Genomic DNA, 23,698 nt, shown 5'->3' with positions numbered 1-23,698 from the left:
AATGAGTAGCAACAGTGTTTATAATTTTTAATGGCATCTAGGAAAAAAAACTATCTCTCAGAGTAATTGCATTTACTCTGTCATAGAAAAAATGTGATTTTTGGAAAAGTAGAGTTGAAGAAGGACATACAAGACATGCTTCTGTTTTGAAGATTTATCCACAGCTTTTCAACTTAATTTATATGAAGACACTGTGAATTTAATGTGACTTAGTTAAACCACATGCAGCTTCTGCTTGACCACTCTCACCTAGAATTACAATGAATTTGACTCTATTACAAATGAAAGTAATCTGAGTCTGATTGAAGTCATGTTTAATTCTGAACTAGTGCTGTGACACATGAGGAAGTTGTCTTCAGGTAAGAAGTTATCACACTGCCACACATCTGTGATCTACTTCTATCTATTTTGTGCTCTTTTCCTATGGCAAATGCAAAGCAATTTCTTTTACTCCAGGGTAATTTTCATTGCTGGACAAATTAGAGAGTATTAGCTCACATTTGTCACTGGCAGTGAGTGATCAGATCCATGCTAACTTGTCATCCCATTGTAACTCATTTATATGTCTGACCTGAACAGTGACACTGAAGCATGGCTTTAAAGATAGGGAGATCCACTGAATAGAGACTTTCAAAGTTAATTTGAATACATTTTTCTGGATGTTTCCGATGAAGTTAAGGTTTTCACAGAACTGATAAAGGTCTCTGTTCTTGTTCTTTTTGCTGATATTTCTGGTGTAAGGGAGTAAGGAAGACTGTGACCCCAGGCAATTGAGGCTCATGGCTTCAACCTTCCCGGGGGAGCTGGTGCTGTTCTCATGCTTGCAGCTCCCTGCAGAGTACAAATCTCACTTGTGACAACTCTGCTGGTTTTTTAGCTGCTGCCCAGCCAGATTAGTGAAATGGCCAAGAAACCTCTCAAAAAAGCCCTCTTTCACCAGAGAAGCATAGGATAAGGTTGCACAAACACTGGAACTGGCTCAGCTGAGGGGATATAACTGGCATAGGGAAATGGATATGTCCCTTTACCAGGCTTTGCTGACAGAGAATTCATAATGTGGAACTCCTTTCCTAGGCTGTATTTTGGCATTTTGAATTGAAGCTATACCTTCTGCTGTACAACATAGCCCTTTTTTTCTAAATGCTTGTTCCAGTCCCTTGCCATGTCTACGCTGTACAGCACAAGCATTTTATGTTGCTGCTTGTCAAGTGGGATGGACAAATTAATTCATTGGAAAAATAGCCTTGCCAATAAATAAAAAGTCTCCTCTTTTTTTTTTTTTTCATGGCAAGGGTGACAGAAATTCTTGTTCTAGCATGGTACAGAGAGTGTCACAAGGATAAAAATGAATGACCAAGAAAGATAGAGGCTGGAGACTGCTTCTTCTGAAGTGCCAGTTTATATCCATTTCATATCACAGCCCCATTGCCAGAATGGACTGTGAGGACTGAAACAAAGAGATTGGACCAGTGAATATCTGTAATGAGAAAATTATAAAGAAAGCTACATACAAATTCTGCAAAGTAGCAGCTGAGTGATAACAACAACTCTAAGGCAAAAATAAATACACACGAGTGCCCTTAGTTTGGTTATTACATGAACATTGCTGCCTTTAATTATTTATTCTATGTCATAGCAGGTTGGTACAACATTTTGCAAAAGAATATTATCCAAAATGGATGCCTCAGGGATACCTAATGACATTAAATCTTTGCTAAGATGTAGACAAAGTAAGTCTCTCATGTATGAATTATGTGGTTTGCAGATTAGCTCAGTACCTGTTAGCACAGGCTCTTCTGTATTTATGAAGAACACTTTACTCTCCATTGCAGCAAGCCAAGACAATATCGTATTTCTTGATATGCTTTGAGATTTCCAAGAAAGTCACAGTTTCTGAGATCTGAGCCCTGCCAATTTCTCCTTGCCTCACTCTTGTTTGAAGAATCCCATGGGCAGAAGATGTGCTGAATGCATGAAAATATATTGCTGCCTGGACCTACCTTGATGCTGTTAGTGATGCTTCTTCTGCATCCTGGGAGCAAAGAGGGGAGCAGGGAGTAGTGAAATTCTCAGGTGAACTTGAGAATTTCTCAGGTGAAACAAGAAGTAGATAGCTGTGGGGTGCTTCTAGACTCCCTTTCACAAAGTCTGCAGCTGCTTCAGTCTGTGTGGTGCTGCTTTTATCAGTGAGCATTTCTCCCACCTGGAGAAGAGGTGAACTGTGGTTCACAGCCTATGCCAGCACCAAGCTCTTCTCAAAAGCAGCCTTCAAGGGGAACATCTAGACTCACATCTTCATTTGCAAGGTGTCTATAAAAGAGAGTGGAAGATATGTATTTAGGCAGTTGGGCTGTAGTTACAGCAACAATGAAAATATTTGGCTGTGAAGTGGATGTGTAATCCCCAGAGTGCATAATTTCTGCTTAGAACTGGACAGTTTTTCATTTTGAATTCATTGCATCTGTGTACTGTGTTTAGATCTCCAGTAAACATTCATTTTGGAGAACAAAATTCCCATTGGTGTTACAAACTTTTGTAGAATCTTTTTCCTGTGTTAGCATCATGTAAAAGGGGAACTTGTATTTGCACAACATAGGAGAGAAGGAGAACAACCAGGACACAGTTGTTTTCCCTGCAGTATTGTAACAAGAAGATCCACAAGGTTCCTGAGAGCAGATGTTTTACATTCCAGAAGGCACAAAATGCTTGTGCTTCTGTTCTCTCTCCTCCAACTGTCTGTGTTAATTGGCTCTACTTTGGCTTCTGTCTTCTAATTGTGCTGATATCATTTTTGCGTTTATCCTCTGGCCACAGCATCTCATTTAAAATCAAGGATTTATTTGCTTTCCTTCTGCATCCTCTCCAGCCTTTTCAGTTCTGCAGTGTTGTGAATAGTGACATAATCCTTGTCACACACACTTTTGAGCCCCAATTCTTCTTCTGTAGTTCCATAGTATCCCACCTACTGCTTGCGAGTTTTATTAGCTACGCAGAAAATTTAACAGTCACCTTTTCCTTTCTTGTCCAAGAAAGGGAAGTTGTTCTTTCATTAGTTTCAGCAGTGAATATCATGGCATACAACTTTCGGCATCCTACTGTTGCACTGGACTCATTCTAAATCCAGAACTGATGTATTTAATGTTTTTTCTTGGAATGTCAGTTTTGTGCTTGTAAATCAGAGGTGATGTGCAGAGCTGGCAGTCTTAAAAAAAACCCAAACCCTAAGCAACTTTTGCCTTACCAGACTTACAAATCTTGAGACTTCTTTTTAATTAGTTCAACATTTTCACCAAACAGTTCTGGTCCCTCTCTCATACAGTGTGCTTATGTAGTTCCCCCTTTCTTTGTTTTCCTTCAAAACTGCCAGACACAGATTACAGAAGGAAGGGGTTGGTACTTGCAGGGCAGTCTTCTGCCTTGACACTCCCTATTGAAAGTGAAAGGTCTTCCACCTCCCCCTCCTGGCTCACAGGAATAGTGAGGCTGCCCTTGTGTGTTGCAGAGCTTCTTCCCAGTTTTATTCTCATCACTTCTTGACTACTGGAAAGCGTCACCTGGAAAGGTGCAGACTTGACGCACACAAGTGCCTGCAAGATGTATTCCTGGCCTTGGAGACAAAGCTTTGCCTCTCAGCAGCAGCATTGTGTAGGCTGAGATGCAGCACCCTTGGAACCTGACTGCAGCCACAACTTCCGCCTGTCTGCCCAGACAGGTTCAGCCCAGCCTCTGATTTTCCTCCTCAAACTGTCCTTCACACAAGAGGTCCTTGAGTTGCTCCATAAAGGCACAATATTTTGGTCTTTCTACTCGGTTTTTCTCACATTTCTGCCACTGACAAGAGATGTGCCAGCAAGTAAAAGATGATCTAAAATACTCTCTGCTTACTGATGGAAAGTGTCCCTTTATCTGTATTCATTCATATAGACTATAATTACATCTCTTACATCATGTGCTAATAATAATTCTTCCTTTTCAGGTTGTTACCACTGGAAACCCTGTCCTAGATTATGAAACTATGCCAAAGAGCTTTGATTTACAGATTTTGGTTACAGACACAACTGGGAGAAGTGACCTTAAGATACTGACTGTCCGTGTAACAGATAAAAATGAACATCCTGTATTTCGAGGAACTACAGCAATTCAAAGTAAGATAGTGATGGTATTTTAAAAGAACAATACTTGAAAACGTGACATCAGATAAAAAAACCCCCATAAACATAGCTGCATACAATGCCTGTAGCTAAAGTGGTTTAGGCATTTTTCTTTAGAAAAACATGAGAGTAACAGGACGTTGTTTTTAACAGAGCTTTAGTTTACACAAACATTTGCTATGCTTTGTTTCTGGAAGTGCCCATTTTGTTTTCTTAAAGATTTGACCAAAAATTATTTAACTGTTTTTGAAATACCTGAAGAATTTTAAGGAAAAAATATAATAGTTTATATTGATAAATATGTATGTTCTTTTCTTGATAAGAAAAAGGTGGAGATGTAACCATTTAGTATGTATACATAGTTTGTAAAAAAATGGACTGATTTGGAGAAGCAAGATAAATTTAAATTAGAGTATTTTGTGTTTGTGCAAGAATTTCTGAGGGAAAGGGTAAAAAACCCCTCAACCATTGCTCTGCCAATGTTTTATACCTGTGTATTGCATTTGCTCCTGAACATGACAAATCGATTAGAAAATCAGTTTGAAGAGTGAGATGTCAGAGACTGTGATCTGTGGTGGCGCAAATATAAAGAGACAAAGGGTTCTGTCTCCTGCAATAGGCAGGTGACCTTAACCAGGTTTACTTTCAGTACAGTGCAAGAGGGAGAAGTACACTGTAGCCTTAGGAATGAGGCTGGAGCATGCAGTGCAGGCTTTGCATGCCATGCAGTAACTAACATGAGTGACAATGCCATCAATAAAAAGGACAAGAAATAACAGTCTTACTCACTGAGCAGTCTTTATCTTCTTTACTTACTAATGAAAGGAACCTGGAAAAACTGTACCATGAGATTAATGACCATAGTGATATATTCATTACATGTTCACACACAGAACAGTTCAGGTAGTGCATTAAAATTTGCTGTTGTTATTTCATGAGGTACTGAGAACTGCTTTAAGTCTTGATAGTCTAACAGCACTGTGTGGAAAATCATTCAGTAGCTCAGTATTCAATTTTGTTTTCTACCTGAAAATACCAAACTGTGATCTGTTCATGGTAGATATTTGGAGCTGGCTGCTGATCCCCACCAGATCTGGGCCAGCAGCAGCATCACATAGGCTTAGACCATCACCACCCTTGGAGTGTGGCTGCAGCCTCGACTTCTGCCTGGCTGCCCAAACAGGTTCAGCCCCGGCCCGCTCTGATCCAGCTGCTTCACTAATGCCTCCAAAGCACGCTGATGTTCCTGCTTGCATAGAATACTTAGTTTGTGAAGCAAATTAGCTTCCCCTAGGGAAGAGGCTGTGTCATCTTCTCAGGATAGCTGGTGCCTTGCATATCATGGGTGCTGCTGGAATCTAATAATAATTAAATATGACACTTCAGGGAATCAGCACAGCATGAAACACACTCTACGTGGGAGCTTGTTACAAATAAGTGCATCAGCTTAACTCTCAGCTAGAGCTGCCATAAATTGGTGAGCACAGATGTCTGATCTGTCTAACTGTGTGGCTTTAGTTAACAGTACCAGATACAATTAGACACTAATTGCGCATTCGCTGGTTATGAAAAAGCATCTCCCTCTCATTAAGCTTTATATTCATATTGTTGTCCTCTGGGAACAACTCATTACTCTGCTCTGGGATTCCCACTGCTCTGATGAGAAGCAGCAGTCAGCAGGGATCTCAGTGGAAATTAATAGTCCAGAAACAGCAGGTCCAGCAGACACAAAAGGGCATAAAGCAAATAATGTGATCTAAAGATCTGTTGTTCTGTTAATCACTATACCCAAGGAGAGCTAAGCCTTTGCCAGCGGCCCGGTACAGGATGGCTCAGCTGTCAGAATTCCTGACATGGAAAGAAATATGCCTTACACTGAATTACCACCCTCAGTAAGGCAGAAATTTAACTCAGTGCTGACCATCCACGATTTACTTATCTGGCAGGTGTAAAGGAAAAGCAGGAATTAAGATGAAAGGCTATGAGCTCTTCTGTCAAGGGACGAAGTGGACAGGGAGGGGAGAAGATAAGGACCTGCCACAGGGCTACATTCTCCCTTGCTGCATAGTAAAGAAAGACACAGGTGTAGCCCAAATGCATCATTTTGCTCCATACCCTGTGAGCAGCTCAAGCTAGATTATATATATATATACAAAGATCAGTCCTTCTCCTGAAGGCACAATTCATACAGCAGCTCACAGGGATGGTTGCCTGTTTACAGACACGCAACTGGTTTCTTTTTATCTTTTGTGAATATGTGCTCTTTGTGGTGATTTTGGTATTATACTGGTGAAGTGAGAAGCTGCAGCAGCCACTAATAGGTCTGGACAGCTTAATTGTATCAGCAGGTTTGCTGCTGTGTCCTTTAGTCTTACCAAATTAACACTGAGTACACTTTTGCTTGCGCAGCTATCTATATCTTGGAAGGAACACCTCCAGGACGCATTTACCAAGTTGATGCAGCTGATCCTGAAGATGCTGAACTCAAAGTAAGTTTTATTACAGAAAAAGAAGACAAACCCAGAGATGATATAATCTACTGCTAATTGCCAACATCCTTCAACATCTTCCTTCCTTATCAGGAACACAGGAAAAGCTTTAGTCAGGAAAAAAGATGACTTTTTAATAATAAACTAGCAGAATTCACCCTCAGTGTTTGGGCACAAATTGTATTTTGAGTTCTCCACCCTCCAAAATTAAGGGACATTGAAAGCAGAGATTGATATATTTAATGAGAGATACAGTAGAAAATGTATCACTTTTTTTAAAAAAATGGCTTGCAAAACATTTCTTGTAGATGAGAATGATGAAAAGTAAATAAATATTTAAAATCCTCTGTGTTGAAATGTAAAGTATTTTAAGTGAGACAGTAAGGAAATCTCTTACAAGGCAACTGAATTTCAGATTTTTGATGAATTCGGGACAAACTGTGACCTTCAGTTAAGAAAATGTGTTACCTGATCTGAAAATACTATTGGTATCAGGAAAAATTTCTGGAAAGTGACGTTTGTTCGTAGGCAGGAGAAAAGTAGATGCACTTAACCTAAGAACCGTGTTGTAGCTTTGCTTTATTGCCTTTGGCTGTCTAAAAGACAGCAAGAACTGAGCCTGAAGATGCTACTTCAATGTGCAGCATTATTCAAGAGAGCAATCACCTTGAAGTATAACCTCATGCTTTGCCCAGTCAAACAACCAAACCTGAGCTGATGAGGAGGGAAGCAGGGGCCTGGACCTTGGCTCTGCTTAGTTTCTGAGAGCAATGGCATTGAGCTCCACATGCCTTCTCACCCCTGATGAAGCTCAGGCAGAGTAAGAAGCTGCAAAGATGCAAAAATACTGGGCAACAGGTAAAATAATATCTGGAGATGGAATTTAGAAAGGTCAACTGGCAAAAAAACTATTAAAAGAATTGTGACCACATAGCTGCTTTTTAAAAGCAATCTTGTTTAAATCTATCACTGTGGGAGGCAAGTGGTTTCACTCATTTCTCTGTACCTCCTGTTTTTTTCCAAAAGATAATGCAAGAGCACTTGAATCCCTTGAACAGATTTGCTAAGGGGATTTTGCAGATTACTTGTATGGTACATGAACCTCTGGTGCTGCATACCTTGGACTTTCTGAGTATAATTAACACCTTCACTAGCAAAGGAAATGTTTTGAAGGCTTACTGGTGATGGCACATGAATGACAGCAGGGAGGATGTGGTGGCCATGCACTAGCTACTCCACAGCCATGGGGATCAGGGTGCTGCCTTTCTTCCTACTGTGTAGGGTGTCGGGGTGCTCAGCTCCCTCCCACCCCATGCACTACTGTGGTGCCCACTTGTGCTGTGCAATGCACAAAGTGGCTGCTGCTCAACAGCCACGTTAACATCCAGATCTTGTGAGGACCTTTCAGCCTCACACTCTCACGTCTGACATGGAAATCTACTCCCCTCCTTGGCCTTTCCCACTGTCTGGATCCCTAAATTTTGTTGCCTCCTGCACAGTGCATCCTATGATCCCCGCATCCAGCCTCACCCCTTCTCTCTCTTTTCCTTTGTGCATGAACTCTGATGCCACCACAAAGTCATTTTTTGCCTGCAGCACTGTGGCTCTGCTGTCTGGCATCTATGTTAAAATCTCATTGCAGAGCTGGACATCATGGAGGCAGAGAACAGTGTGGGCTTTAATGTAATTCAAACAAAGCACATAAAACCAAGTTTGAGCCACTTAAGCTCACATGGTCAGGGCTTGTGCTGGCATCTGTATGTCAGCCTGTTTCAATATGCAGTTTTGAGGTAAATACTATACTCTTAAGTTGGCCCATTTCAGAGGGCAAGGAATGAATGGAGGGATGTTTAAAGGTACAAGGACTAATTGCTTGCTCTCTTCATTTCAGTATTCACTACTCCCTTCATCAGTGCCATTCTCCATCATGGAAAGTGGAACCATCTTTTCCACAAAAACATTTGATTATGAGGAATATCCACATAGGTGAGAATGTGTTTAATTCACATGGTCTATTAGTCTACAGTAGGCAGAGAAACGTTTTCCAACATCCACAAAAAAATTCTTGTTTGTTTTCTTATTTATCAGTTACGTTTTAAGTATAGCTGTGACAGATCCAGATGGACTCAACTCGACTAAAACAGTGAACATAAATATAATTAACATCAATGATGAAAGACCCTACTTTACCATGTGAGTGAAAGCTTCCATTTTGCTCAAATTGTAGATTTTTTCTCAGTTCTACTGCTTTGGCAACAATGGGAGAGTGTAACATAAAGGCAAGTAAATATAACAACAGAATAATAATGAAAGGAGTATTTTAATTTTGTTACGATTCCTGTTTATTTACTGGAAAGCTCTGCCCTCATTTTCCTCCCTTATTCTTATTTGTGTTCTTAATATTTCCAGACTTTGTCTTCATGGTATGAACTGCCAAACAAACTTGTGGTACTTGTTAGCATTTAGAGAGGTTAAAGCTATGCAAAGACCTTTGGACGAGTTCAGACAAGGAGATGAATTTTAACTTATGTGAACACTATCATATAGAATTTGCCCTTCATGCAGATGTGCATTTCACCATTCATGCAGAAATGTCTAGACATAAACAGGCCTCACTTTTGATCTGTCTTCCTTTTATTTCCAGACACTTACACTTGTAAGCAACCCCAGTGATCTCTGAAACATTGTTGTCTCTCACTGTATCATGAGCAGGAAATGGTGTCATAATGCAGGAGTCAGAAATAGCTTTTGAAGGCTAATGGAGTTTTAGTTGGAGCTAGTTCAAAATTGCTGTTGAAAATGTTGAAAAATGGGAGGGAATAGACATGTGCCACCAGCAGGCTGTTCTGCTGTGGAAAGCACAATGGACAATTAATTCTGAAGCAGGAGCCTGACAATTATTACAGTTGATCTGATTCTGTTGTTGATTTATCTTTGTCACTTGCATGAGACACTTATTGGATTCAAGACATTCTCTTTATGCCTCCCAATCCAGAAGCTCTACAAGGTCCCTGCTGGGAATATTTATGCTTCATGCCTACCATCTATGCAAAGGAGAGGACAGTGTGGAATGTGGGCCAGACCAAGAGGTTTTCACCTACTTGTTTGGAGCAATCTTCTGGGTGCTTTTTGATCCAGACCAATGTATGCCTGGCTCCTGGGCTGAGGCTAAGGATCTGAATCTGGCTGCATAAAGGGGTGGAGAACCTGAAGAAATAGAAAAATGAAGTGTTAGAAGCAGACATGGATTTTTTTGTTGCTACTTATTTAATACCTGAGTGTAATGTCTGCGCTAATCAATGAGGTTAACACCTTACTCCCCATTGCTGTACTACTGCAGACAGGATCCTTTTATCAGTGCCAATATTTGCACAGTGTGTTCTAGAATGATTATTTCCCCCAAATGTTGCCAGTTCTGTTTATTTATCCTTACATCTGGAATGCTAAGGGAACTCTTTTAAATATTTATCTACTTTTTTTCAGTGAATGAAAGTTGTAGTGGCTTAAGCATCCACAGCACCTAAGGTCTAAGATTCAGTTCTCATATGGCACAAATAAGGCCTGGTATTTGTTTTAATTGTCCCTTTTAGACTGACATGAGAGGCCAAAAAAGTAGATCTCTCTGTAAAGAATTTTAGAGCAAATCACACTTCATAAGCTGTCCTCAGTGGGCACGTGTATGGCCATGTCCCTGCTAAATGTGAGCTGCCTGCTGGGGCTATGGGGTTTTGACATTGTAATAATTAGTGTGGGGATGGGAGCTGGGGGAACTTGACAAGTTAGCAAAAACCTTCTTTATTTTCTCCCAATCAAAGCTGTCAAGAACACAGTTTCAAAGGATCTTTTTAATTGTTCCCATAGTATATAAAAGCACATCTGTTTTTGGTGTTCACAGCACTGAGCTGGCATTCAGCCTTTTGAAATTCTGGCTGTTAGAATCAATGGAAAACTTGTGGAGTCAGGAAAACAAAGGAAAAGACGAAAACAAACATACGCTTCCTTCACAATTACATTGCTGTGTCTAAAAGGTCTGAACCATGCTGTAGAAAGCCACTAGCAGGTGGCAGACAGATGGACAACAGGACAACCCAGCTGTAGCTAAATAGGAAGTGGCCTCAACTCCTTGGCAGCTGCACTGATCCTCAGTGCACAGGGATGTGGCTCTGCAAGCTCGTGGCTCTGTGTGGAGATGGACTGCATGACTTAATAACCCCTTCTGTCTTCAGCTTCCATGATTCTGTGCAAGTCAAATTATTTTTACTATGGGAAAGCTGCAGAGGAAGGACACTTACTTGTGTGGCTATGTCATGCTTTATGACCACATAGCAGTTCTGTTATTGCTATGTGTCCAGCTGGCAGAGCCAGTGACTGGGATATTTATCCTGACAGTGTGGCCATAGGTCTGCTGCTGCAGTTGGCTGCTCAGATAAATCTGTGACCATTGCCCTTGGGAACACAGATGTGAACTTTGCTGAATCTCATTTTATCTTGTAGAAAACAGAATATCTACAGGATTCCAGAGGAGCAAAGCCCAGGCACTGTTGTTGCCAACATAACAGCTAAAGATCCTGATGATGGAGACTCTCCTGGCAGACTTTTCTACAGCATCCAGTCTTCTAACAGATATTTTTTCATAAATCCATGTAAGACAAACAAAAATCTGCCTTCTGACACCTGAAAAAGAGAGTATCTACTTTGGAGAAAATGTTTTTGCTGTAGTTTTAAACTTACTTACTTTGTTCTGTTTCTATCACCAGAAGTAAGAAATGCTCACTATGTTATTAGAATCAAATTCTTTGGTCAGGTGACCAACTATTAGTAAGATATCTTGAAGAAAGTAGATCAGTGGTGAAATATTGACAAATATTGACTTGCGGCTTATGGTGATGGCCCCTTGCATGGGAGAATTATTAGCTGCCTTCTTTTTAATCTCTGAGGACTGAAATAGGCTCTTGAAACAGCTTCATATGGTTAGACCATGACATCCTCTCATCTTGCTGAGATCTGCTCCAGCACTGAAGAGCACAGCAAATCTTCACCACAGCTTCATTGCTCCATTCATGACCCTCCTCAGACAAGGCCATGCAAATGAGTCCTCTCTGATGCTGGTCCTGTCTCCCCCTGCTCTCTGGAGTGCAAACACCAGTGCCTCAAGGTTTTTGTTCCAGGAGTGGTGTTCTGTGCCTGCTTTGCTCCTTGTCTGTTGTTGCTTTAGACCTACTTATCACAGCTCTAAGAGGTACCACATGACACCATGTTGTGGGGATCAGGACAATTCTTAAATGCTTTTAATTCCTTACAGTTTTTGGCCAGGTATTGCCACCCACCCTCCCAGTTACATTCCAAAAGGCAGGGAATATGTACACTGTTCCTTTACCTCCTTTATATTCTGGGAGTAGCTCTGTGCTCTGCCACAAAAACCTTCTCTTTTTGAACAGAAGCTAACAGAAATTGAAAAACCAAAAATAAATAATTAAGTGAACTGCTCACCGGAGCACTTGGTGCAATCTGTCACAACTAAGAGCTGTGCTGTTGATGCGTGAGTAGATTTAGAGGTGCTGAATGATGCTTGAGTGATAACAGTAGAAAGTGAAGCAGTATTACCAGCTAGAGAGTCAGGGCAGTGCAGGCATGAGCAGCTCATTGTCCTTGATGCTCTGTGGGGGTAGTTCTGACTTGCACTCGCTATTGAGTGTGTAAGGGAAATCTAATTGCTTTCCAAACCCTCTACTGAAGCATATTTTTGAGCAATGGGTATCTATCCTTAAAGTCTTGCACAGAACAGAGTAATTTTGCATCATTTTGAAAAGTAACCAAATCATCCCTGACTTGCACAGAACAGAATAATTCATATTCTGCTCCCTGTCTGCTGAGACACCCCGTCCTCTTGTTATTTTCCTCCACGGTGAGCATTTAACTTCTCTCTGCTTTCTGCCCAGCAACTGGAGTGCTGCAGGTGACTGGGAGAATAGACCGAGATGCCTCTCCACTGAGGCTCCATCCTAATGTCTCAGTGATAGTCCGGGTGAAGGACAGTCCCAGAGGTGGTCACACCAGCGAAATAGCAATCACAATCATTATTGATGACATCAATGACAACCCACCAGAATGCAAGCACTCTACCTTCAGGTATTAAAGCTCTTCTTTGCCTCAGTACTGCCTTGTTGCCCCAGACCAGTGTGCAGCCTAGGCACATCACTTAGGGTCCCCAGACCTACTACAGCTAAAAATTCAAACAGACATTAAAGGCTTGTGTTCATGGTAAATGTTTTCAAGGCACTCAATTTCCTGACTGGAAATTTGAATTAGAAGTATCTGTTTACAGTCAGATACATTATTTTTCTTTCAGATACCTAAGCCCTTGGAATATCAGTGCCATGTGTTAGAGAACTACTTTTCTGACCCACAGAGTACAAGGCTCCTCCTTTCTTTATGCTAAACTGTGGGAAATCATTCAGCAGGAGAAGCTCGCCAGCCGGTTCTGAAGTTTTATTTTAAAATTCCAAATCTTCTCTTCTAAATCTTTCCCTGACAACCTGCATATTTGTATGGTTTTGTTGTTGTTGGGTTTTGTTGTTGTTGTTGGGTTTGTTTGTTTAGGTTTGTTGTTGGTTTTTTTTCCCCCTAATGCAATCTGGTCTTCAGAGCCCAGATCACTTCTTGTTATAGGTGACCTCTGTGCATGGTAACTTAGTCATGACTGTGAGTGCTCTGAGACCTTTGGGAGGATCTGGGAGTTTATATTTGCAGGTGAGGACACCTGAAAGCTGGAGTTTACAGATGAAGTGGGTCACAGAAAGACAGAAGTCAAAATTGTCCACCTGAGGTTTTTGATGTGCCTGGGCTCTGATCTTTCAGACTTTTACAACTTTTTTTACAACTCATTATACAGTGCAGTTCTTCAGGTACGTTTACTGTAGTTTGATGGTCCTGCAGATAAAAATCTGAGGCCAAGAACCTGTGCAATGAGGAAGACCCAGTTAATGGGTATCTGTTTAAATTGCTTGCCCACTATCTAGTAAAAATGTCTTGCATTTAAATCACCTACTTTATGTACTGGCATGAAGAGAATCCAGTTCTTCAGAGGGCTGCTTAGTTACAACATCCATGGCAATAACACAACACTCTCTTCGTTGTTAGTGAGCTTAAATTTTGATCTGAATGAGGCAAAAATCTTGAGGGGAAAAAATGTTATCAATTAAATAACTAGTCTTACAGGGATTGCTCAAGGGAACAAAATCAGGGCTTGATGGTATTTTAGTTGGTTTTTATTTTTTTTCATATTTAATTTGCTTGAATAAAAAGATTTAAATTGATATCCTCTCCCCCCAATTCCCTTCTGTGCAGCATTGACCTTCAATGTCAAGAGTAGGGACAGATCCATAATTTCATGAAACAGCAGAATGGTCCAGATATTAGTTAAGGAGAAAAAAAGCAGTTTCTCATCAGGAGAGCATTATAACATACTGAATAAATGATCATTGTAAAGACCTTTTAAAATGCCAATTATTAACTGAACTTATCTTGAACATTAAGATTTCATGGCAGCTTCTGGAGTTCAGCGAAGTTCCAGGTTTCTGTCTTGGATCTGACTAAATGTTTATGTCCTATGCATTGCACAGAGCTGTTGTCCACCACAGCATATGGGTCAGATACTGGGTTGCTTCATCAGTGGTTGCCTATTTAGATCTAAGGTTTCACAAAAATAAATTGTAGTCAATGTTTTGGTGTATAATATATGAAAAGTTCAAGAGGACAATTGTAAGTTGCTCTGATTGGAAATATGTTTATTTTAAACAGGAAAGAGGCAAATGAAAATACGGCTGCTGGGACACCTCTTCTTGGTCTTAGAAATTACTGTAAAGATATTGATGTGGATCCGTCAAACAATCAATTTAATTTCACTGAATTATCTGGTTTTGGAAGCAATAACTTTGCTCTGGACTCCACTGCATCTGGAAAACTTGTGGTCAGTTGTTTGTGGCTTTTTATGTTGTCTCATTTCAGAAGTCAACTTATTAAATATTGTAAGTTCTTTGAATTCATTGTCTATAAAAGATAATTACTGTAATTCAGGTCACAGAGGGTATGATGCAGAGAATGACTGTTTTGACTGGATGTGAAGTACATACCCTTTGATAGGATGCTTTCTATGGATTCTACAGAATTTGGTGAATAGAAAATTTTTCTCCAGTTTTAAGTAAATGTGCTAGGTATGATTGAAAAAAGGATTGCTTTTTTATGGAGTGTAAAGCACCAATGTTGATACAGATAAACAAAGAAATTTGATGCCATTTCATGCCTGTTTATTCATGACAGACTATGGAAGATTCTTGCTATTCAGCTTGAAGAACTGAAATACTTGAGAAATCCCACACTCACTTATTACTTTCCAGCTTTCTTGGTCAGAATTGTAAAACCATTTTGAGTGATAAATTTTCAGTATGGTGGGATTTGCACTTTTGTTATTTTGTGTGACAAGATACAGATTCCTTATGCTGATAGCTGTTGGAGTATTTGCATTGGCCAAAACCCTCACCAATTGCTGGACAAAGGCAGTGGTGGTTGTTTCATTGGTTTAAAAAGGACCATGAAAAAAATACAGAAAAAGGGAAACAACAAAAAGAAGGCATTCTGTCTATCAGGAATGCTACGGGAGCAGTAAAACAACTTTGCATGGATTACTTTAATTTTTGATATATTCGTGTCAATATGCATCACCTTTACCTGCTTCATCTGCCAATGTAAGAAGCATTTTCATTGCTGAAGAGGATAAGATTATTGTCAGCCCTTTGATCACCATCTGTGTATAATGTAACAGGCTACCCAAAGTGTCCTGTCCCTACGGGAATTTCCCTGTACATGATTAATGGTGGGTGCTTGTGCTTCAGTCCTATTGCCCCAGAGTTTGAGGGTCCTACAGAAAGACAGAGAGTTCAGGCAATTAGGATTTAAATCTGCACGAGCCACCATTTAGTGACAACTTGCTTCCTAGGTAAACACTTGTGGCTGAACCAGATACCTTTAATACATGTCTGCAGGCACGAGCTCAAGGAGTAACTATTCCTATTTAGCAAAAGTAGATTCTTGTTAAGACAGCAAAGGGCACAGCAAATAGCCCGTTCATTATATTCTCTTTGAATTAACCAGGTAAAAGGCCAAGACCTTATGATCCAAATGATAAAACTTCCTGCGCTTAAGGGGAAGATATTTTGTTGGCAGACAGGAAGAGGTTTGAATTGCCAAGAGACACCACTGCACAATCACGTAGAAAAAGCCTGGAATTAAATCCTGTAATTGATTAATAGCCTATGTTACTGCTGCTGGGCGATTCTATATATCCAAGGGGGAGACCACACTTACAGAACACTGAAAAAATTAATTGCCTTGATGTATATTGTGACTTTATGTAAGGAAATATAAATACAATTGTGTTTCTTTTTAATCTAGATGACTAGAACTATTGATTTAGAAAACACAACTAATCTAGGAGTTGAAGTCTATTCTTTGACTGTCAGGGTGCAGGATATTGCCCGTCCTGACTACTCAAGCAAGTATCCCTTTTACACTTCTTTTGAAATTTTCCTGTGCTGTAACAGCATGGAGAGAAGAATACCATATGTATTTTGAATATATGCATGAGAAAAATTTGCAGCCATACTTAACTATGATTTAATCTTCTGTTATATTTCCAGATATCATCTACATTTACATCAGAATAAAGCCAGTGAATGAATTCTTTCCAGTCTTTAGCAACTTATCGTATGAATTTAATGTTCCAGAAACTACTAAAGGTACAGTAAGCAACACGACAAGATAGAAATAATGCTGTGTTGATAAGTACCTTTGACTCCAAGGTCCTTTGACTTTGATTTTCAGATATTTGAATTATGAGAATGGCTCAAAGTTACAGTCCAGCTGGGGTTTCACTGTACAGCCACTTGCTAACTTTAAATAGACAAAACTGGCAACAACTCCAATTGTACAGATGGAAGCTGAGACACAGACAGATTCAGCAATTGCACAAGAGATCTGTGACAGAGCCAGAAACTGAACTCAGATGTCTTGTTTCAGACTGCCTTTCTATTCTTGATAAATTAGCTTTTTGGAGGGATTGTGATGGCACATAGAGGCTGACACAGGTGAGTGAGGACTTCCTTGGCCCAGACATGGTGCAAGATGGACACCTCACTGTCATCTTAGACCCAAATTGTCTCAGGTGCAGAGTACAGTGGAGATGGGGGCAGGTGGGAATGCTTGAGAAGAGGGGTTTCATTCAGCCAGATGGCAACCAAAGGAGCTTCCCATGGCTGGAGCCAAGGTCCTTCCCATTCCTGCAACAGCTCTGGACCAGCAGCTGCAAACATGGCCTTAGAACAGAACTTGCTGAAACTTTCTATATACTTGATTCCCAACTCAGCACCCTCATGTCCCCTGGTGAATCTTGCATCTCATGAGTTTGCAAAACAGTGCCACATGTCTGTAAATCTCTCTGTGTCTGCCACAGAAGTTTGCTGGGTACCAAGATTATAAAGAGAAATGTTGTTTAGGCTCAAACTGCCTTTTACTTTGAGCTGAGTTGATATTAACAGGGTGCTTGCTATTGCTGTACCTAAAAGGAGACAGCAATTTGTAGCAGAGCTGGAGTTCACAGGGTCAGGAAAGAAAAAACCCTGCCAAAACTTCATTTACATTCTCCTTTCTCTCTTTCTTTAACATGCATGTGGGATACTTATCTCTTATATTCCTGGGTCATGTGGATGCATTTAGCATTGAATCAATGTGTGCAGAGAGGGCTGTGCACAGTTCCATCTTCATTCTCACAAATGTACAGCACAAATGTAATTCAAACTGCTTTTCATATGCCTTGGAAGGAATAGTAGCAATTGTTTCTCAAGGCAGACAAAGAGCCCTTTTCCTCCAGCCAAGACAGTGCTTGAGCTGCCCCAAGGCAGGAGTTCGTGCATGTTAGTGCTTGGCCAGGGTGGCCCTCACTGCCTGAGAACTTCTGTTGTGGTTCTCAACAGGTTCCTTGTGTTTATTTCTTGCAGGCAAGCACGTACACAGGTGAGCCATAGCCCAGCATGGTGAACTAGGTGAAACTTTTTTGGGTGAAAAACTTGAAAAGAAATCTTAAGTTCAGTTTCATCAAGATTTGGTTGGAACAAATACTCTGTATTTTCTCAAAATACTAATGAAATATGAATTTTCTGTCTTAGTTGGATCCAATATTGGAAGAGTAAATGCCAGAGACAAGGACTGGCCACCCAGTGTCATCACTTATTCCATTGTTGGTGGAGGAGGCACTAGAGATTACCCAGATATCTTCTGGATCAGCCAAACCAAAGGAGATGTTAAGATTTTAGCTAGATTAGACTATGAAACATCTCGGAAACACATTCTCACAGTACAGGCCTCAGACCAGGAGAAGACTGCAACAGCATCTGTGAGTAAATCCACTCTACTCTACTTCTCCCCCTTTATCTACATTTTTCTTACTCCTTACAAGAACAGTAAGACAATGGACAAAGCACTTTAGTCTGTAAAAGGCAAGTCCACCTGCACAGAGCTTTATTAATAAGATGAAAGAGATAGTGTTCACTTCGTCTTGGTTTAATTCTTACAAAAAAGATTAAAGCACTTTTATATATTTTAAACCCCGTTTTGTTTATCTGTTTTTTTTTCCCCTTCCTCTAGTTTTGCAGTGAAATTGTTTCCTGTATGCTAGAAGATTTAAGACATTCTCTATGGCTGCATAAGTATCTGAAAATAGGAAAAGGACAGGGTGTTGAAGCCAGATAGCACAACCTGATTTTAGCCATACTTACTGTGAAGTCCTTTTTGGACCTTGTACAGTGCCCTTTGGCCCTCAAACATATTTTTGATTTTTGTATGTGGGTTTTTTTTAACTGCAAAGTGCCCAAAGTAATGCAAGAATCATGTTGCAGCCCATCAGAGTTGTGTTTTCATGGGATGGGACAGAGCAGGTGTGCTGAATAACTTGGGTGTGGGATGAGGGCTTGGGCAGCCCCTTGGGATGTCAGAAGGCCCACCCAGCAGAGCTGTGTCCACATGGCCTACTGCGGATGGACCTCTACACGTCCTTTCCCCTGATTGTGATCTAGTTTTGTCTCCAGTAGTGCTTTTGTCAGGAGCAAAGAACATGCTAGAGAATATTAAACAGTAGGGTTATGTTCGAGTTTGCTGCCCAGATCTATTTTATTCAGAAGAAAAAGTATGGATGGTATATCCACAAAGATATTTTATAAGTCACTTCTTTCAAAGAATCCCACTGTCCTTCACATAGTGAGTTCTTTTTACTCCTTTTCACATTTTCTTCCTCATGACTGCCTTACATTTGATTTTGTGCCTGTCTGTTGGGAAAAGGTGGGGATACAGGTGCTAGGCCTGCTTTTTATTCCATCCAGGCACCAACCCTAGAGATACTAAGTGGGAGGCACTTAATCTCTTTATGACCTATAATATTTCAAGCTGATGATTAAGGAAAAATTAGCATCAGGAGCTTCTAATGATGACAAGTTTATCTGTTGCCTGTTAAAGACCAACAGACATTAGAGGAAAGAGCTTTGAGAAGGGTAACCTTTTTCTCTCAGCAAGCTAATCCCATCTGACATTAAGCACATCTGGCACTACCCGGGGTGCTGCCAGCCATGCAGAAGGCCATTACCAGCATTTCTCTCTCACTGGGAACAGTCTATAAGGAGCCTTCCTTCCTTCTGTGCATCATGCTCTGAATTATTATTACATATGCTAAGAAGACTAACGAATGACTGTGAAGCAATTTGAGAGGTTTAGAAGAAAGTTTAATGAATATGTGGCATTATTACTATTTCTCATTCTTACTATGACACAATTCACGTCATTCTAATAGTTAGACATATCAGATCAAAGCCCCCACAGTTTTGGAAGATGGTTCAGGTTAAGGAACCTGTTCCTAGAAGAGTCCTGGTAACAAGAAAAATTGAAGGTTAAAAGATCACAGATAGTTTCTGGTAGAAAATAGACAGGAAGGGACATTCATTTTTCTTCAACTGCAAAATTGCAGAACGGGCAAAGCCAAACAGTTTCTGAAGTTAATAACATCTTGCTCATTATAGTGGAGGAGCTACAGCTTGCTATTGCTCTTTTCTTCCAGGTAACTGTCAATGTTTTGGAAGTAAATGATGAAGAACCTGTTTGTTCACCCAACTTCTATTCATTTCAAATCCCAGTCAGTTTAGCTGTTGGCACCAATATTAATGGCTTCAGGATAGAATGTCAAGATCGAGATTCTGATCCCAGGTCTTTCCGTTACTTCATTAATGAAGGTACTGTGCCATGGTGTGTGATCTGGGAGAAGTTCAAAACTTACTGAATGCTGAAAGTTCACTTTGTTTTGTAAATAAAAATCTAGCCCAGTTTATGTGCTACTTCTCATGGTGAGCTAGTTGTGACCCACAAGTTCTGTGTATCGTTACCTTGCTGCTTGCCAAAAAAGATGGCTCTCCAAAAGTTGCCTATTGGTGCTACTACCTATTCCCTTGCAAGACTGAATTGCTTATCACCTTAATAGCTGGCAATTAATTACATCATAGACAAGGACTTCAGAAGAATGAGCTGGAATGATATGCAGCATCAATTTTCCCTTCCAATTACAACTGAGTAAATCTTGAGAAGAAATAGTAAGTTCTGTCACTGGTACACGATTCTAAACAACAAAGCCAACTTACATGTCCAACCCCATTTTAAAAACGTGAATTTGAATCTAATAATCAATTGGAGAACTGCAGTGGTTGGGAGTGATGCTCAACTTCACAAAAAGGGGACTGCACTCTCTTGGGCCAGTTTATGTTTTGTTGCTGAGGTGACTGCTGAGAAGGAAAGAGCAGATTGTACAGGTACCAGTAAAAAGCTGTGAGCATAAAAAGGGAGAACCTCTGTCCTGTTACAGCCCCTTTACACCACAGAGGAGATCTGCAGCAATAGGATTTAAATACAAGCCCAAAGAAAGGCCATATTCTGGCTGTACAGATGTGAACCGTGTCATGCAGTTGGCCTTTGGAACACAGAGTGGCTGATGGCCCATGTTGTGTTGTACAATAGACAAGGCTTTCAAGGAGACTTCAAGTCTGCAGCTCTATGGGTTAACAGGAGCAAAACCAAACCACTTTTGTTGTGTTTTAATGGCTCTGATCTCTTGCATCTGTAGTCTGTCCTAAGCTGAACAGCTGTGGCTTGTGTACCTGCAGCCCAGATTGCCAGCAGAGCTTCAGCTTTAAAGACAGCAAAAGAGGGCTGGGGAGTCAGCATCACTGAACTCCCCTCTCTGCCCTCACAGTGCAGACAGAGTCTTGGAGACATTTGATATCCCTTTAGTCATTAGCTCCCTTCTACCAGATCTGTTCAAAGGCCTCTGTCTCTAGGAAGAAGCCATAGAGAGAGGCTAGAATGGCCTCTGGAGGTGCTGATGGTACCCATGTGGCCTGGGTGCCACTCTGTAGCCCATCCAGGGACACACCAATAGTAAAATGAGCCCTGCAATAATGTAGGGTCCTCACCCTTACTGGATGCTGCTGCTTCTGGGTGCTCTCCAGGCTGGCAATACAGATCATTTGGGTGACTTCTTGTGTGCTCTATGGCTCTAAAGTCCTTCCACAGCCTCCTTTCAACTGTGTCCCTGTGAGCACAGTCTTATCCCATTTTTAATGCTTTTGTCACTGCATTGCTTCATCTGATTTTATATGATACTGGGAAGACTGAAGAGCCATTCTTGCAAATAATATTTCACCACACAGGTATGCAGCAATCAGCAATCCATAAAAAGCTGTAAACAGAATCTAGTCTTTTTTGCATGTTACACACATTTACTTTAATATGAGTTTGTTTTTCTCTTTGATTCCTTTTTTTTTTTTTTTTTTGGTATTGTTTTGTGTTGCTGCTACTGCCTGCAGGCAATGTGAACAACCATTTCACCTTTTCACCGAGTGCTGGCTCCAACACATCTCGACTGATTCTTGCATCAAGATTTGACTATGAGAGTGGGCTTGATACAAACTGGATTTACAGACTGAGTGTCTATGTAACAGATGACAATTTGCTATCTGACAGGGACAGAACTACACACATAACTAAAACTGGAACGGTGTCTTTGAGAATCAGAGTTATTCCAAACCCAACTACTGTCATTACCACAACGGTGAGTTCACTGAAATTTATGTCCACTCCTGTGGTTCTTTCCTGGGCTGCTTTCCATGGGAGTGGAGAAAACAGAGCAGATGTATGCAAAAGGAAAACAAAAACCTACGGTGGATCCAGATCTGGGAAGTGCTGAGCCCTCTGCTCTTATATTGAAAAGAAATGTGATTGATGTTCTCAGTGTCATGACCAATTGGTCCCAGGTACAAAGTTATAACATATGTTTTGTATTTTAGTTTCTAAACCAAAAAGGGCAAGTAGTCAAAAGACCAGGCATGCAGCCATTACCATGTAACTGGAAAGTTTAAGATTTTGGAAGCTTTATAAATGCTGAAAGAGCAGGGGGTTAACCTTAGTTTAGAGCCTTCAAGTTACTTCATGCATTTTGCACTACCTCTTTTTTTATTCATAGCTACTCACTCTGCCAGCTGCCTTGCACTGGAATGTGCTTCTTTAGTAGGGGGGTGTATTAATCTGTGGCTACCAAAGTTGAAATAGGCAACAACAAAACAAATCCTCATCACTTGGGAGGGGCTTTTTCCATCCCTGAGATCACTCTTGTGTGCTTGAGCTGCCTGCCAGGAACTGAAGTAGTTTTGCACAGGCTCATCGTGTTGCTGAAGCTTCAGCAGGTTTCATACAAAGCCAGATGGAAGGGATGGGTCTTTCCTGATATCCCTGCACACGCAGTGGTCCATAGATGAGCTGGAGAAGCCCACACAGCTTTTGGAAGCTGTGGTGGGATCTGGCCTTGCACAGCCTGTGGAGCTGTGGGACTGTGTCACAGTCTACATCTCCACATGAGCCATCCCAGGCAAGCTCTGGCTCACCAGGTTCATTTTAGAGATGGTTTCCATCAGGTCGGTGCATGATGTGAGAACTTGCTTCCATCCTGCCTGCAGAAGCTGCACAGCTCTGTCCTTATCCTTGTGCCAGTCACTGCCTTCAGCCTGTCTGCTGCACCATCTCTCTGTCATAAGGACTACATCCATTTTCTGACTGCCTGCAGGTGTGATTACACTTTTCTCCCTTGCATGCGGTAACGAAAAGATGAGGATGCTGGTGAAGAGGTAAAAGAGCTATTCACTGTCATGTGGTCCTGTGAGGGACTACTGGTAACTGAGTCAAAACCAGGGGGTTCTGCAAGCAGCACATGCAGATCGGGACATGTTGCTATGAAAGTGCTTAAATCCAAACCTGCAGGCTAATTAATAACCCTGTGGTTTAATGCTCTGTTGGGAAGGAATAAATGGTTTTCTTACAGCCTTCTCCTCCCCTTACTTGATGCAGAAATGAAAAGTTAAGTGGAATAATAAAACTTATTCTGTATTTCTTTCCTGTGCTTTACCACAAATAAAAATACAGTCTAGACCACATACCGCAGCGTTTAATCTGCCTCCCCAGAGACCTCAGCCTTCCACTTTCAGTCTGTTTTCCTGAAGAGCACGTCCATTATGGCAACTTCTCCTATCCCTACTTGTTACATGTGTCCAAGTACTACAAGTGCAGCAACTTGGTGAATATGATTCTGGAAGGCTGGTAGTGTAGAAAAGAAAATCCATTACAAGAAGTCACTTGTGACTTCAGTCCCAGTAAGGATGGTGGTGATATTATCTGAGAATTTCTCTAAGGATTGGCTATACCTTTTTTTTTCAAGGCTAAGTAAGTCATTTTAAAGGCGTCTTTAAACAGAAAAAAAATATACACCCTACTAAATTTCATATGGAATGTAATTTAAAATGTCTGACTGAAAATTAATAAAAACTTCAGTAAAACATGGAAACTAACAGTCCCACAGTAGGTGATGATCTAGGAAGAACAAATGAGTAAACTCTTACGGAAGTTTAGTTTCATGATGGGACC

General features: G+C 40.8%; 1 protein-coding gene and 1 long non-coding RNA gene across 2 annotated transcripts in view; one reads left to right on the top strand and one right to left on the bottom strand.

Annotated features, from left to right (window-relative positions):
- The window catches only part of LOC139791576 (cadherin-related family member 3-like), a 28,574-nt gene that overhangs the window by 3,927 nt on the left and 949 nt on the right, over window positions 1-23,698 (top strand). Inside the window, exons 3-14 of the mRNA XM_071733963.1 lie at window positions 3,977-4,145; window positions 6,561-6,640; window positions 8,532-8,626; window positions 8,729-8,833; window positions 11,135-11,283; window positions 12,580-12,769; window positions 14,441-14,609; window positions 16,091-16,190; window positions 16,336-16,434; window positions 17,860-18,086; window positions 19,797-19,968; window positions 21,592-21,836. Coding sequence (XP_071590064.1) covers window positions 3,977-4,145; window positions 6,561-6,640; window positions 8,532-8,626; window positions 8,729-8,833; window positions 11,135-11,283; window positions 12,580-12,769; window positions 14,441-14,609; window positions 16,091-16,190; window positions 16,336-16,434; window positions 17,860-18,086; window positions 19,797-19,968; window positions 21,592-21,836 — 1,800 coding nt within the window. The remainder of the gene's footprint in view (window positions 1-3,976; window positions 4,146-6,560; window positions 6,641-8,531; window positions 8,627-8,728; window positions 8,834-11,134; window positions 11,284-12,579; window positions 12,770-14,440; window positions 14,610-16,090; window positions 16,191-16,335; window positions 16,435-17,859; window positions 18,087-19,796; window positions 19,969-21,591; window positions 21,837-23,698) is intronic.
- Window positions 2,114-23,361, bottom strand: LOC139791578 (uncharacterized). The gene is made up of 3 exons (XR_011723968.1): window positions 23,215-23,361; window positions 9,742-9,847; window positions 2,114-2,310 (listed from the first exon to the last, which is right to left on the bottom strand). It is a non-coding gene; the product is annotated as an uncharacterized lncRNA (long non-coding RNA).

The sequence above is a fragment of the Heliangelus exortis genome, chromosome 1 (assembly GCF_036169615.1).
Source record: "Heliangelus exortis chromosome 1, bHelExo1.hap1, whole genome shotgun sequence".
Classification (NCBI taxonomy): Eukaryota; Metazoa; Chordata; class Aves; order Apodiformes; family Trochilidae; genus Heliangelus; species Heliangelus exortis.
The sequence above is the reverse complement of the archived record's forward strand: the minus strand, read 5'-3'. Positions and strand labels throughout refer to the sequence as shown.